The 15761-nt window shown below is 51.0% G+C and overlaps 1 protein-coding gene across 1 annotated transcript in view; it reads right to left on the reverse strand.

Annotated features, from left to right (window-relative positions):
• ANKDD1A (ankyrin repeat and death domain containing 1A) overlaps positions 1-15228 on the reverse strand; it is a 36133-nt gene extending 20905 nt beyond the window's left edge. The window contains 4 exon segments of the mRNA XM_059915508.1: positions 3884-3982; positions 8892-9020; positions 11315-11418; positions 14871-15228. Coding sequence (XP_059771491.1) covers positions 3884-3982; positions 8892-9020; positions 11315-11418; positions 14871-15129 — 591 coding nt within the window. The 5' untranslated portion in view covers positions 15130-15228.
• Positions 15229-15761: the final 533 nt, after the last annotated feature.

The raw sequence follows: 15761 nt of genomic DNA on the forward strand, positions 1-15761 counted from the left end.
CGCGATAGTGAGAGGCCCGCGCACCGCGATGAAGAGTGGCCCCCGCTCGCCGCAACTAGAGAAAGCCCTCACACAGAAATGAAGACCCAACACAGCCATAAATAAATAAATAAATAAATAAAATTTAAAAAAAAAAACAAAAACTCAGCTTGTATTTCATTGTATACAAAGAATTTGAACTCTAGTTAATAATATGCATGCTGACATATTTAGAGGGAAGTACATTGATGTCTGCAATTTATTTTGAAATGCATCCAAAATCTATAAAGAACTCTAAAAACTCATCAATAAGAAATTACCCCAATTAAAAAATAATCTGCACACCAAAGAAGATATATGGAATGGCAAATAAGCACATGAAAAAATATATGACGTCATTAGTCATTATTGAAATGCAAATTAAAACGACAAAGAGTTTCCAACAATAGAGTATGGAAAGGGAAAAATGCTAACATTCCAGTGGAGAAACCTGGCCGACACCATTTTAATCAAGAGATCAAGCTTGATATTGTGATTTATAATAAGAAATATATATTTGGTCTTTGTCCTGGCTCCTGGCACAGAGCTCCTAAAACCCTAGGAATCTCCTAAATGGTAACAGTGATAAAGGTGTCTTTTATGATGTTAACGAGGTGACCTGAAGCCCCTAAGTAACCAAAGGATGGGGGCTGGTTGCCGGGGGAACCAACAGTGATTAGAGGGTTGGAACTTCCATACCCACCTCCCCACCTCTGAGGAGAGGAGAGGGGATGGAGGTTCAGTCAATGACCAAGGGCTGAGAATTTAATCTATCAAGTCTATGTAATGAAGCCTCCATTAAAAACCCAAAAGGACAGGGCTTGGAGAACTTCCAGGTTGGTAAATCAGATCACATCCATGTGCCGGGTCCCAAACTCCATGGGGACACAAGCACCTGCATTCAGGACCTTGCCCTATGCATCTCTTCATCTGGCCATTGATGATTCATATCCTTAATATCCTTTGTAATAAACCAGAAATATAGTAAGTAAACCGGTTACCTGAGTTCTGAGAGCCGCTCTAGCAAATTAATCGAATCTGGGGAAGGGGTCGTGGGAACTTCTGATTTACAGGCAATTATATAGCCAGGCAACTACCTGGGCTTGTGATTGGCATCCAAAGTGTGGACAGTCTTGTAGGACTGAACCCTTAACCGGCAGAACCTGACACTATCTCCAAGTAGTGTCAGAAATGAGTTAAATTTGTGGACTCCCGGTCAGTGTCCACGGGGAATTGAGTTAACTGCTTGGTGATGTGGAAAAAAACACACATCGGAATTGGTGTCAGAACTGGATCAAGAGACCATCACCAGTGACGAATCACAATGGTATCACATGCCCCCTGATAGGAGGTAATGAGAAGGGCATTTGACCTCTGTGATCGTCTTCCCAAAGTTCCATAACCCCAATCTAATCATGAGAAAAACATCAGACAAAACCAAGTTGAAGGATATTCTACAAAATACTTGACCAGTACTCTTCAAAAGTGGCAAGGTCATGAAAAACAGGATGGAATGAGAAATTGTCCCAAGATCAAGCAACAGGACTGTGCTACTCTTCACATCAAGAGGAGGAATCCGATATTTTCCTCCCTCTGAAACGAGGCTGACCCTGTGATAGGCTTTGACCAGTAGAATGCGGTAGAAGTAATATCTCAAGAAACCGGGCTACTTCTACTCTTGCTCTTTTGATGTCCTGGGGCTGTCACAGAAGGAAGTCTCCATGAATATCAGCTACCACCTGGAGACGCTGGCCACACCATCCACAACGTTCCCTCTTCCTGCAGAGGCCCCAGACATGTGCTGACTGTGTCCTCATAAGTGAGCCCAGGCAAGGCCAGAGGAACTGACCAGCCAATGACATTATGAAAAAATCATAAATCAATGTTACTTTAAGCCACTACATTTTAGGGTGGTTTGTTACCAAAAACAGAAAACTAATATGGAGTGGACCTGCTTAACTAGAAGATCCACTACTCAGAGCCCTGCCCTCCACACACACTTAAGACCTCACCTCCCTCATTCTAGAACACTGAGGCTCATTCTGTGTTGATAGCAAATTTCATCGCAACAGCTACTGGATTCTCCAAGACCACTGAGACTCTCTCTAAGGCTAAGCCAGACAGGCAGGACTGGACAGGAGGGCCCTCAGCTTGAAACTGGGCTTGGATCCCACACTCTGGGCTTGGATCCTGTGGCCCATAACCTAGTGGGTATCCTTCACTGGGAGCTGTCAGACATTTCTACCACTGCCAACAAGATCCTAGCAATGGTATAGGGCAGACCTCCTGTGTGCCATGGCCCTTTTTGTTGTCTGGTGAACACGCATCTATTATCTTACAGTTCTGGAGGTCAAAAGTCTAAAATGGGCTGGGAGGGCTGCTTCTCTTCTGGAGTTTCTAGGAGAATCCATTTCCTGGCCTTTCCAGCTTCTAGAGGCTACCCGCATTCCTTGGCTTGTGGGTCACATCACTCCGACCTCTGCTTCCTTCAATCACATCTCCTTCTCTGATTCTCCTGCCTCCCTCCTTCTTTCCCCTAAAAGGACATGTGGGCACATGTGGATAATCCAGAATAGTCTCCCCATCTCAAGGTCCTTAACTTAATCACATCTGAAAAATTCCTTTTGCCATGATAGGTTCTAGAGTTCACAGGTTCTAGGGATAGGGATATGGACATCTTGGGGCAGACAGTATTCTGCCTACAAGAAAAGAAAAACAATGATATTGAAATAGAATTATCAAAATATTAAAACCCAAATTTTTTATCTAGTAGCATATGTGCTTTACTGATCCATTAAACAACAAGATCTACTGAAAGGTCTAATAACTACCGCCATGATTTCAAAGTAATCATGAGCATAAACAGTATTTTGAGATAACTGCAAAAACTGTAATGTGATATGAAAAGAGCTACATTTTGTCTTAGAGACAATGTCACAGGTAATATTAATTCTACCTGCATTCATCATGGAAAGAAATGCTAAAATTTCAAGCAGAGGGCAGTTTAAAAAAAAAAACTGTCCTTGTTTTCCCTTCAAAGCTCATGGATCCCCAAACTCTGTCTCTCTAAGGACCAAGGTTGAGAATTCCTGGCTGAAGGTATTTGGCCCAGAAATGTTTGCATTTTCATAAGGGCCACCAACCCCCTAAAAGTTGAGACACCAGTTCAGGGATTCTGGGCACTCTTGACTCCCTGGGGCTCTCCTCCCTCAAACCATAGCACACACCAGTGAGCAACGGGGCACTGCCAGGGTCGCTAACGTGCCAGGCACTGGGCCAGGTACTTTAGACACAGCACCGCATTTACTTATGCCTCAGCTCAGAGGTGGGTACTAGCACCCCTATTTCCAAATGGGAAAACTGAGGCTCAGGGTGGTAAAATAACTTGCCCAAGGTCCCAGAGCTTGGTAAATGGTGCTTTGCTCCTTCTACCTGGCCATACTGAGCACAAGGGAGCCGGGGCCCCGTGGGAGGGAGAAGGCCTTACCTTCTTCTCATTTAATCTTCTGAGGGTGCTACTTTAATTCCTCTTTGTGAACAAGATGCTGGCCAGAGGACTGGGGACTGTCCCAACATCACAGAGTGGTAAAGAGTAGGGGGATCAGAAGCCAGGGGCTTTCAATGCTGTGAAAGAGGCGTCCCCAGGCCCTTCTCCCAGCCCCAGTGGAAGTAGTGAGGGTCCCAGCTTCACAAGGCTGAGCTCAGCTGGGGGGTCAGGACGGTTCTCAGAGGGTCGAGGCAAGCTGGGGCAGGCAGAGGCACGTGAGGGGACAGAGGGGCAGTGATGGGGACGGGCAGCAGCGTGGGGGCAGCCCTGTGCAGCAGGAGCTAGAGGGGGCAAGGGGGCCGCCAGCTGAGGCCTTACCTTGTTCTTACAGTGGATCTTGGCCCCGGAGTTGACCAGGATCTGGAGGATCCGTAAGTGGCTGAACCAGGCAGACAGGAGAAGCACATTCATCCCAAACTCGGGGAGAGGACATGGGGGAGGAAGGGAGGGGACTGTGAAGAGGCGTGGCTGTGCCACCTGGGCCCAAGTGTGCTTTGCAAAATCGCGCAACCATAAGGGACCTTAAGTGCCACCCAGGCTGGGGAGCTCTGGGCTTTAGGAATTTAAAGTCCAGGAAATTGTCTTAACCAGAGGCTGATACACTATTGCAAACTTTTTTCCCCCCAGTTTTATTGACAAATAATTAACATACATCACAGTATAAGTTTAAGGCATACAGCATGATCGTTTGATTTACATATATTGTGAAATGATCACCACAGTAGGTTCAGCTAACAGCCATCTTCTCACATAGATACAATAAAAAGAAAGAAAAGAAAAAAGGGAAAAAGATTTTCTCCCTGTGATAATTCTGAGGATTTACTCTTCCAACAACTGCAAACCTTTGTGGGGATACCAAATAAAGCTTAAAAATAAAAGAGCTGCCATCTCCTCTCACCACCAGTTCATAAAGATGGACCGTTTTACCGCAAAAAATTTGGAAGGAGCTGATCTCAGAGTATACTCTTTCCAAATACAGCTTCATGAAACATACACTGCATTGTTCTAATTTTCTGATTTGCTGTGACTGGTGAAGACCTCATCCTGGACTGGCGTTTGAGAATCAACTGTTTGAATCTCCTGCAGCACATCCTGCAGGCAGATGGCTTAGGTCTGCACACATGAAGGGATGGCATCTCGCCGCTGCACAAGACAACCACTGCACCGTCAAACACTTCTCACTGTGAGAGAAAGTCCCTGAAACTGAAAGAGAAAGTGAAAGTCCCTCCTCATGCTGAACTGAAATCTGCATCCCTGTGCTTTCCACCCTACTGGCCCTTTGGAGCAACTGAAAATACATCTAGGTCTTCTTCTGATGGCAGCCCAGATCCTATCTGCAGGATGCTCTTCCTCAACATCTGCGAAGTGTTTCCAGGTCACCAGAGCCCCTGCACTGACCTCCACCTTCGTGGGGTTCTGCATCTGAGGGCAGCCTTCATCCCCACCTCTACTGAGTCTTTCCTTCTCTGTGAAGAGCCCCCCCAAGCCTCCAAACTCACCTCCCAGGATGCACTGACAGCCAGCCACCCTCTTAGAAGTGGTTTTTCTCTGTCCTTCCTTGAGTGTGGTGGGATGTGGCAGGGTCTGAGCAGAACAGAGGCCTGGGAGATCATCACCACCTTCTGCCTACAGGCTGCACTGGCCTCCCTCAGCCTTGGACAGCCCCAAAGTTTGTCTCTAAGTTGGGCGTTCAAAGACCAGAACATATTTTCCCACAGAAACAGGGTCATGTGTGGCTCTGGGTCCTCTGGTGAGGCCAATGGCCTGTCATTCATAGGATGAGCTCACAGGGTGACCTGGTACTGATGGGCCACAGAACCTCCCCACAAGCATAAGAAGCAGGCTTGCAGTGGGAAAATGCTCCCAAGTCCAGCTGGGAGCAGAAATGCAGAGCCCACCTCAGGAAGGTCTAAGGGATCAGTGTCCCCTGATGTGTCCTCATCCCCAGCACACTCTAAGCTGCCAGAAGAACAGGGTTGGCCTAGTCCTGAATCAGCCTCAATTTCACAGTCTGGACCTCTGGGGGAAAGGGTGCCTCACCCCAGCACCTGCACAGAGCACCCTAGTCACAACCGCTTCCCCACTTGGCTCCACAAAGAGCTTCTGGGGGGGTACCAGGAAAAGGGGTCTTAGTGGTTGGCACCAGAATCCCTCTTAGGGACAGAACTGGGTTTGGGTAAAAGCTGTGACAAGTGGTTGGCATGAAAGGTGAAACCCAGAAAGAACTGACTGGGCATCATGGCAGGAATTTGGAGGCAGGGCGGGGATGGTACAGACAAGGACAGCACTGAAAGTGGGGCAGGGAAAGAGGCCAAGCCCAAGACAAGGAAAGGACCAAGGGACTTTAAAGAACAGGAATGGCATAGAGAACAAACTTGTGGTTGCCAAGGGGGAGGGGGGAGGAGGGAGGGATGGGCTGGGAGTTTGGGGTTAGTAGATGCAAACTATTACATAAAGAATAGATGGGGCTTCCCTGGTGGCGCAGTGGTTGAGAATCTGCCTGCCAATGCAGGGGACACGGGTTCGAGCTCTGGTCTGGGAGGATCCCACATGCCGCGGAGCAACTAGGCCCGTGAGCCACAACTACTGAGCCTGCGCGTCTGGAGCCTGTGCTCCGCAACAAGAGAGGCCGCGACAGTGAGAGGCCCGCACATCACGATGAAGAGTGGCCCCCGCTTGCCGCAACTAGAGAAAGCCCTCACACAGAAACGAAGACCCAACACAGCCAAAAATAAATAATAAATAAATTTTAAAAAAAAAGAATAGATGGACAAGGTCCTACTGTATAGCACAGGGAACTATATTTAATGTCCTGGGATAAACCATAATGGAAAACAGTATAAAAAAGAATGTATGTATATGTATAACTGAGTCACTTTGTTGTACAGCAGAAATTAACACAACATTGTAAATCAACTATACTTCAATTTAAAAAATAAATTTAAAAAAAAGAAAAAAATAAAGCATATGGTAAAGGAAAGAAAATAATAAAGAACAGGAAAGTCAAAGACAGGATTTTAGGATTTTTACATTGTTTTTGTGTGTAATGTAAATCCCCTCCATCTCTTATTTTGGAAAGCCTGCCCCACATCAAAGTGTGTGAATGGGGTCTCTATGGAAAGTGGGGAGAAGGACTGTGGTCCATGTTAGGGGTGATGCCAAGGTAGAGACAAAGGACTATGTGCAAAATTTCAAGAGGACGGCAAAAACTGAGCAGAAGCTGGAAGTAAGAGCCAAGAGTGACCACAAGAATTTAAGCCCTTCCTCCTGAAACCTTGGGAAGGTGCTGGACCCACCATAGCACCTCAAATGGGGACTAGAGTTGGTCTCAGCTAGAACCAAAGAGGCCAGGAGACCCAGCACTGGCTCAGAGCTCAGCCACTGGTAGAATATCAGTAACTGTGGGCTGGCTGGAGGACGAAGGACAGAGTCCAAGGGGAGAAGCCCACAGGAGCTTGGGAATGAAAAGGGTCAAGGCTCAAGGCTGGGGGAGGAGAGTCATGGGAGACAGAGCCTCTTGCCAGTGGGAACCCCAAGATACCTCACTGGCCTAGTTCCAGGAACTATCTAGGACAGAGCCCTGTGGCTTTTCACTAGAGACTTTCCCCCCAACAACAGGATTTGCCTTCTCCAGTGTCTCCTCCACCCTCCTGTTATTAAAGTAGGCATGCCTACCAGCCTTCTTATTTTTCAAAACGTATTTATTGCTGTTTGCAAAGGAAACAGAGAAGATTTGTAAGTACCCTCTCTTACTATTCTCCCTCATATCTTCTTTTCTCACTCAGTCCCTCAAGGAAGAAATAACAGAGCATGGTGGTGATAGTGAGGGTCTTTTTTTTTAAATTAATTAATTTATTTATTTATTTTTGGCTGCGTTGGGTCTTCCTTGCTGCACGCGGGCTTTCTCTGGTTGCGGTGAGCAGGGGCTACTCTTCGTTGCGGAGCGTGGGCTTCTCATTGCCGTGGCTTCTCTTGTTGTGGAGCACGGACTCCAGGCGCACGGGCTTCAGTAGTTGTGGCACAAAGGCTCAGTAGTTGTGGCTCATGGGCTGTAGAGCGCAGGTTCAGTAGTTGTGGAGCATGGGCTTAGTTGCTCCGCGGCATGTGGGATCTTCCCGGCCCAGGGCTCGAACCCGTGTCCTCTGCATTGGCAGGTGGATTCTTAACCACTGCACCACCAGGCAAGTCCCAACAGTGAGGGTCTTTGTGGGCAAAAGGCTGATGCAAGAAGTTCCAGTGGTTTATTGGGACACTCAGACTAAGGAACCCATACACTCTCCTTCCAGGGTCATCTCTAAATGAAGCCTAAGCAGGAGCAGGGAGGAGATGGGGTGAGGGAGTGAGGAGGCAGGTGTTGCTGCCCCACTCCCAGCCCTGACTTGTAATCAAGCCCCCTTCGTGGTGGAGCCTCAGAGCAAAGAGGAGTCAGGACAAAGAAAAGTATTTCCATGGAAGCTAAGTTTCTGCAGAGAAGTTTATAATTTTTAAAAAATGTATCCCTGGGGCTTCCCTGGTGGCGCAGCGGTTGAGAATCTGCCTGCCAATGCAGGGGACACGGGTTCGAGCCCTGGTCTGGGAGGATACCACATGCCGCGGAGCAACTAGGCCCGTGAGCCACAACTACTGAGCCTGCGCGTCTGGAGCCTGTGCTCCGCAACAAGAGAGGCCGCGATAGTGAGAGGCCCGCGCACTGCAATGAAGAGTGGCCCCCGCTCGCCGCAACTGGAGAAAGCCCTCGCACAGAAACGAAGACCCAACACAGCCATAAATAAAAAATTAAAAAAAAAAAAAAAAAATGTATCCCTGCCAAATGCCGTTGTCAGATTCAGCTCTTTACCCAAACCCGTAGGGATAAATTTGTAGACCTTGTTATTATTCTGTTCTCTCTCTTAGCAGTGTGCTCCGTGCCAATTTGCTAAGTAAGACTCTTAGTCTTTATCCAGGTTATATGGGTTAGTGTTTGCCAGGGCAGAGCCCTGTGGCATATCATGAGAGACCTCCCTCCCGATGACTTTACTAATGAGGCCTTTGTCAACCCACCCAATTACCTGTTCTACAGCCCATATCTCTCCCTGTTCACATGACATCACGAGGGACTGAGAACTGAAAGGCCCTTGAAAATGAAGAGATCTTTATGACTGTGCAAAGGGAAAGTGGGATTGGTACAGTGTCATTGGCCCCTGAAGACTTTGCCCCCTGCCCAGCCTGCACCTGCTCATCTGTGTATCAGTGACGACCTCGGCACTGACAGCTGGCTCATAGACCCAGAATGAGTTCTGATGCCCCTGCCCCACCCTAAGACAGACAGGAAGACGGACACGCACACACAGACATGCCTGCGTGAGGGGACCCGTACCGCATCCTCATCATCCACAGCAGCCTCGTGTTCCAGGAGCAGCCGCACAGCCTGCTCGTGCCCTGCGCCCGCGGCCCGGTGCTGGGCCACCCTGCCCACCTGCCAGGAGGGAGAGGAAACCTGTGAGGCACCAGCTGGCTGCCCGGCCCACCTCGCACAGCCTCCCTCCCTCCCGGCCAGGACAGCTGGTCTGCGGGGTGGAAGGACCTTTGCTGGCTCTGGTGGCCAGTCGGCTGGGGCCAGAGCTCTGCTCTGACCCCCTCCTCTTCCACTCTGCAGCTGCTGAAATGAACGTAGTAAAACACCATGTCTAGATCCGTCTGTCCCCCACCTAAAACTCTTCCCAGCTTCCCACTGTTCTTGGATCAAACTCCTAAACCTTGGGCCCATGAGGCCCTGCGTGGCCTGGCACTGCTTCTCAGAAACGCCAGACAACATCCTGTCTCTAAGTCTGTTCCTGTTGCTCCCTCTTCCGGGCAGCCACCTGTGTCTGAGGATTATTTTCCAAGTCCCTGAGGAATCCTGAGTGCCTGGGTTCTGTCCCCTCCTTCCTTCAGAACAGGGCTGAAGGGTTCTGACCTACCCCCCCACCCCCAAACTCACTGTCAGACCGACCTGGCAGTTCACCCTGGTCTCTGGCCCTCAGCACATCTGAGCAGGCCTTGGGGAAGCCAGCCTCCAACCCAAGAACCCACTTCCCTCCACAGTTTTCAGCATGTGATGGGGCAACAAAAGAAAACACTAATTTTCTGTGTGGTCTCTCTGGGGACGAGCTGTCCCCTCCTTTCCCATGCTGTCCCCTCTGCCTGGAAACACTGCCCTTTTTCACTGGCTCCCACAAAAATGCCACTTCCTTGGGAAGACTTCTGGCCGAGAGGGCCCCTCTGACGCCCACATGCTCTCAAATTGTGACAGTGGGAATGAACTATTTGTGAGATACTCTATTTACTGTCTGTTTTCCCCCACCAGACCATCAGCTCCAAGAGGGCTGGGACCGTGTCTGCCATGGGTTCTGCTGTCCCCATCACCTAGCACAGTGCCAGCACAAAGTAAGCCCTTAATACTTATTGAACAAATGAATCATTCAACGAGTAAATGAATGAATGAATCTGGCATTAGCAACCTATCATCCATAAGATGCAAGTCCAACTTGCAAGTCCATGTTTCCTTGCCAGTGCTTGTCCAGGAGATGAGACCAAGGCTCCAGTCACCAATAATGTGCTGTGTGACCTAAGGTGACTTGCTGCCCTCCTCTGTGCCTGCCTCCATCTATAAATAGGACTAATCCTCCCTGCTCTCCTCCCCTCTCCAGGGGTGAGTGAGAACCACTAGGAAACAGGTAGATGAGTGCTCTGAAAACCAAAACACACCAGACACACCCTAGAATTCCTGCTACTATTGCTGAGCCCTAGGCAGGCTGTGAAGACCCAAGTTGTACCCCTGTCACATCAAACCAGACAGAGGATAACTGCTGCAGTCAGGAATCCTGCATCCAACCCTTTCAGCCTCCACTGACCTCTCACCCAGGCCCTGGCATCTCCTCTAAGATGCTCCTGACAGCTAGAAGCCCCAGCACATGGAGAGGCTACCCCACGTGGTACCCAGGCCAGTCCCCAGTGTCCCCAACCAGAAGAATGGCTTTTCCCTCTGCCCTCTTCTCCAGCAGGGCTGTGAACCAGCCCACCTGCACCCTTCCGTGAGGCCGCGTCAGCAGTGCCTGGCCTGCTTCCCCACCAGGCCAAGGGCAGGCCTGGGCCCACAACAGTTTTACACACCCAGTGGGCACAGCGGGCCCTCAGAGAACTGAACTAAATTGCTGCCTCAGGGACCTGGCGGTCCAGTGGTTAAGACTTCGCCTTCCAGAGCAGGGGCTGCAGGTTGGACCCCTGGTCGGGGAGCTAAGATCTCACATGCCTTGTGGCCAAAAAACCAAAGCATAAAACAGAAGCCATATTGTAACAAATTCAATAAAGACTTTAAAACAAAAAACACTGTAAAAAAAAAAAAATTGGCAACTGACACATCAGCCTCCCTTGGTCCAGAACCCCTGGACTTCTGACCAGAAGCACCAGGCCACCTTTGTCTCTCCAGGTGCCTGTCCCTACCTGCCAGCCTCCGACTCCTGACCTTTGACCCCCTGTCCTCCTGACTCTAAATTTGTTTCTGGGAGGAGCCTTCTGGATGGGTCACAAGGATTAAGAGTTAAGAGCGCTGGAATCCTGACCCTGACTTTGGGCCTCAGAGATTTTGAGACAAAGTGGACAAGGAGGCCAGGGCCTGAGCCTCCCCCAAGTTAACACGTGCCGATGTGCCTGCGCCAGGCTCTGTGAACTGTCCCTCCTGTGTGGAGGTGACACTATAGCATTATTCCCAGCCGGAGCCCCTTTACACACGTGATTTCTGGCCCTGATGTGTACTCTCCTCCCGATCAGCTCCTTCATCCTCCCAGCGTGGTTCCGGCGGGCAGCCTCGTGGAGCTGCCTCTCCAGAGGAAGCACTGTGGGGACAAAAAGGGGTGCAGGATGAGGGCGGAGGACCCCCGACACTGTGTAAGGAGGATTGGGGAACAGCCCCTCCCTGGCCTGAATGTCTCCTAGAAAGGGGGTCTTCCAGTTCAGCATGGTGGGTGGATCCCTCTCCTCTTTCTTAATGTTGGAGACTTCCCCAGACAGGCTGCTTCTCCTTCCAACGCACCTCATGTCCACGTGACCAGGACCCGGCAGAACCCTAAAGCTGGGAGACCGTGGGCAAGACCATCCACAGGAGCCAGGTGCGTGCCCCTCCCCTCTCAGAGGTGCCCCGTCATCCAGTTTTCCTGACTGCTATTGCTGTTCTTGAGGAAGGGAATGCAATTCGTTCCCATTGGAGTCGATAACCACCTTTTCCACGGCTCCATCAGTGAAGAAGGCAGCCAGGATTTACTGAGCCACGCACTGCGTCAGGCCCGGGCGAGGCCAGAGGCACGTGTTCACCCGGCTTCTTTGTCCTGGTCCCTCCACCTCTTCTCTCCTCATCCCCAAATCCTAAGCAGCTTTCGCCTCCCGGCTGTGGGGCCTCTCTGATTGCCTTCTCTGTGGTCTCTGCACTCCTCTCATCCTTGTCCCTGCGCCTTCATCTCAGTCTCAGACTAGAAGGAACCTCCAAGCCCCCCTTCCGGCCCCTTGCCATGGCCAGCGGTGGGCTCAGAGGGTTGGTGGCCAGGCCAGGGGGACTCAGGCCTGACGACGTGGTCCAGGGCTCATCTCACCAGACCCCCATGCTGCCGTCATCCTGACTGCTCTTGGCTTATAAGGATGTCCGGTCTCTTTGGCTGGACCTCAAGCTCCTTAGGGGCTCTGGCCACACCTGACACTTGCCAACCCACCCACATTTCACAGTGGGCCCAAGGCTGAGCACATGGAGGAATCCACAAAACTCTGCTTCCATGAGTGACACTGAAAATCCCCAAGCTGACAGATGCCTGTCCCTCCTTCAGAAAGGCTTAGATACACAAGCACAGGGACAAATATTGGGCTGGCCAAAAAGTTCGTTCAGGTTTTCCAGTAATATCTTACAGAAAAACCCGAACGAACTTTTTGGCCAACGCAATATTGGCTGGCCCTTTGCACAATCAGTACAGGACATGCAACTTGAGGTTTTATTGTTGCTGAACCTACATCCTGCACATTTGGTCCACTGCGAATGTCCAGACCCAGCCCCTCTGTGTATCCAGGGACAGGTCGCCAGTGTCCTGGCAGGGAAAGCTAGGATGCATTAAAGTGACAGAGAAGCCAGCCATCAATTTGGTTTTTCCAGATAAATTCCACGTGGCTTTCCAGATACAGGAAAGGGTTTGGGGCTTTCTGAGGCCTCATAGATGCAACCTATGGACCTCAGAGCTGCTGCCCTCTGGCTGAGCCATTTCCTGGCTGTGTGACTTAGGTTACTTAATTTTTCTGTGCCTCAGTTTCCTCATCTGCAAAATGGGGACATGAGCTGCCCTGCAGGGTTATTGTAATGATTGGATATAAGTATGTGAAAAGCTCCTAGCATGGTATCTGGCAAATAGTACCATCGTCATCATCACTATTATTCCTCCAAAACAAAGGGTCAGAGAATAAATTCTGGTGGCCAAAGACCTGGGGGTGGTGGGGCTTCCTTTGTTCAGGGTTCTCTGAGCCAGTGAAGCCCCAACCAAGGAAACACCCTCCCTACCCACCTCCCTGCACTGCTTTTCTCTACAGCACCCCTCACCACTGGCCTATGCTATATTTACATACTTATTAGCTTTAGTGTCTGCTTCCCCCATTATAATATAAGCCCATGAAGGGAGAGATTTTTGTCTGACTTGTGAACTACTATATCCCAAAATTCAGGCCCTGGCGTATATTTGCTGAATGAATAAGTGACACACAAATCATTAAATCTCTTCAGGGCTTTTGAACTATATAAGATGTTGCCCCAGTTGAGACTCATTTGTTCCCTGGAAAACCAAACCACAAGCTCAGGTAAATGGCAGGAAAGAGGTGTACGGGGGGGACAGGGGGAGCTTCATGTCAATACTTCAGGGGAGAGGGGAAAACATCTCCTTCCAAGTGTGGTCCCCATTGATGGCGCCACCCTTCCTCACCCCCGAAAGGGTCTGCCTTTCCTATAGGGGAGGAGAGGGTCCTTCTGGAAGAATCCCTCTCAGATCTCAAACATCTCCGGGAAGCAACTGTCCTGAGCGTTCCTTTCCTTAAACTCTTGGACGAAAACCACCATGATCCAGGTTCAGCAAAAGATCTGGCAGTTCAGGCGTAAGCTTAGGGAAGCTGGGGTTTAGTACCCACACTGCCACTTTCTAACAGCAGGAAACATCCCTCTTGGGAGCCTCAGTTCCGTTGTAGAATCAGGGGAGGGTGAAAAAGTGATCTGTAGAGATCCCTACCAGCTCTGACTCCCTTTCTCTTGGCGGAAGTCTGGAAGAGTGGCCTGGTTTGTGCTGGCAAACAGCCAAGAGCCTGAAGGAGAGCATGGAGGCCCTGGAGAGCGCCAGTGAAATCAACTTCAGTCTCATCTCTTCCATCCATCTCAATTCATGCATCCTCCTTCTGGCCACAACAGACACACACTGCACTCTGGCCTCTGAGCCTCTGCCTATGCTGGGTCCTCTGCGCAGAACTCCCTCCCGTGCACCGCAGTGATCCATTGCTGCACATTCTTTAAGGGCCTGCTCAAGTGATGTCTGCCCCAAGCAGAACCTGTACTGCTTGAAAGACTTAGCACCTGATAGAACCCCCACTCCCATCTGCATCCCACTGAGGAAAATGGCACAGTCCTTCTCTCCCTTTACCAGGCAGTGCAGCCAAAGGTCCCCCAAGCTGGCTGATGTCCACAGGGATGCCACTGACCGGCCCAGAGGCCCTAGCAGCCAGGCACACTCCTGGAGGGGGCTCTGAGGTGCCCTCATCCCCCCTGCAGCACACCGTACCTCCTCCACTCCCCATCCAGCCCCGACATTCTCAGGGAGCCGGGACCCTCAGCATTTCTACCACTTTAAGGCTGTGTGACCTTGGGCAACTTGTTTAACCACTTTGTGCCTCAGCTCTCTCTTCCGCAAAATGGAGATAACAGTAGGTCCTACCCAGAAGGCTGCCGTGGAGATCAAATAAAGTGCCAGCCCCGGCTCAGTCTGGCACACAAAGTTAAGTACCCGATAAAGGATCGTATTACCATCTTCTTTCGAGCTAATGTCTCCTCCACCCAAGCTCTCCGCTCCAGGGCGGGGAGCACCCCAAGTCCCAGGTGAGCAGCCAATGTCCCCTCGGCCAGGTGCGAGTTCCTCTCGGGGCCACAAAGAAGCCCAAGACGCAGGTGGCCACGCGGACCGCACAGATGGCAGGCTCGGTCGCCCCCGCTGGGTTGCGGCGCATCCTCTCGGCCTCTACTCTACCCGCCCGTGTCTCGGCCCCCACCCCGCGGACTCACGGCCCTGGGTCTCCCACGCCAGCTCCTCCTCCATGCCGCCGCTGCGGAGCTCCTCTGCGTTCTGCCTGGTCGCGAGCGGTGCATCCGCCCGACTGGGCCCAGGAGCTGAGGGAGGGGGAGCTGAGCTGGGGGTGAGGACGAGGCTCCGGGAGCGACGGAGTGCAGGCAGGCGGCAGCCACTCCTCCAGAGCCCTCGCCCCTCCTCGGCTCTTGGGTATGATGCGGGCGCAGCTGCTCCGACCTCCCGACCGCCCCCCATCCCGGGCCAGACTGCGGGTCTCTCTTGGGGCTCCCTCGACCAGCACACGGCCCAGCGGTTCGGAGCCACTTGGGGCTCCGCAGGTCCCGCTGGGCTTGTCTCCTCTGCGAGCTGTCCCAGCCTCCCGGTCCCGGATGCACGACCTCCCGCAGGCCCCTGGCTCGCGACTCGGGAGCCTGGTCTGGCACCCCCAGGCGCTGAAAGTCAGACCCCAAGCACTTGGGTGGGCATTTAAGGAACAGTAACCTCCACAAGCCTGCAGGCATATGAAGAGATGGTCAGATTTGTTCATGATCAGAAAAATACAAATTAAAATGACAATGAGATACCACTTACACCGATTAGACTGGCAAAAATTAGAAAAACTGGAAAATGCCAGATGGTGGTGGGGAATGAGGGGTGTCATGGCCAGGTGCACTGCTGGTGGGGGTAGCCTGGGGCAGCCATTCCAGCAAAGAGTCTTGGCAGTAATGAGGGAAACTAAACACAGCGAACTCTGACCCTAAAAGCCAGCTCCTTCTCTTACAGGTTCATCAGGGGACATGTAAGAGGATTTTGTTGCTGGGTTGTTGTTTTGTGGTTACTGGGAGCTGGAAGCAACCTAAGTGTCCACATTGGGGGAGTAGATGGAT

Source organism: Balaenoptera ricei, chromosome 2, assembly GCF_028023285.1.
Source record: "Balaenoptera ricei isolate mBalRic1 chromosome 2, mBalRic1.hap2, whole genome shotgun sequence".
NCBI lineage: Eukaryota > Metazoa > Chordata > Mammalia > Artiodactyla > Balaenopteridae > Balaenoptera > Balaenoptera ricei.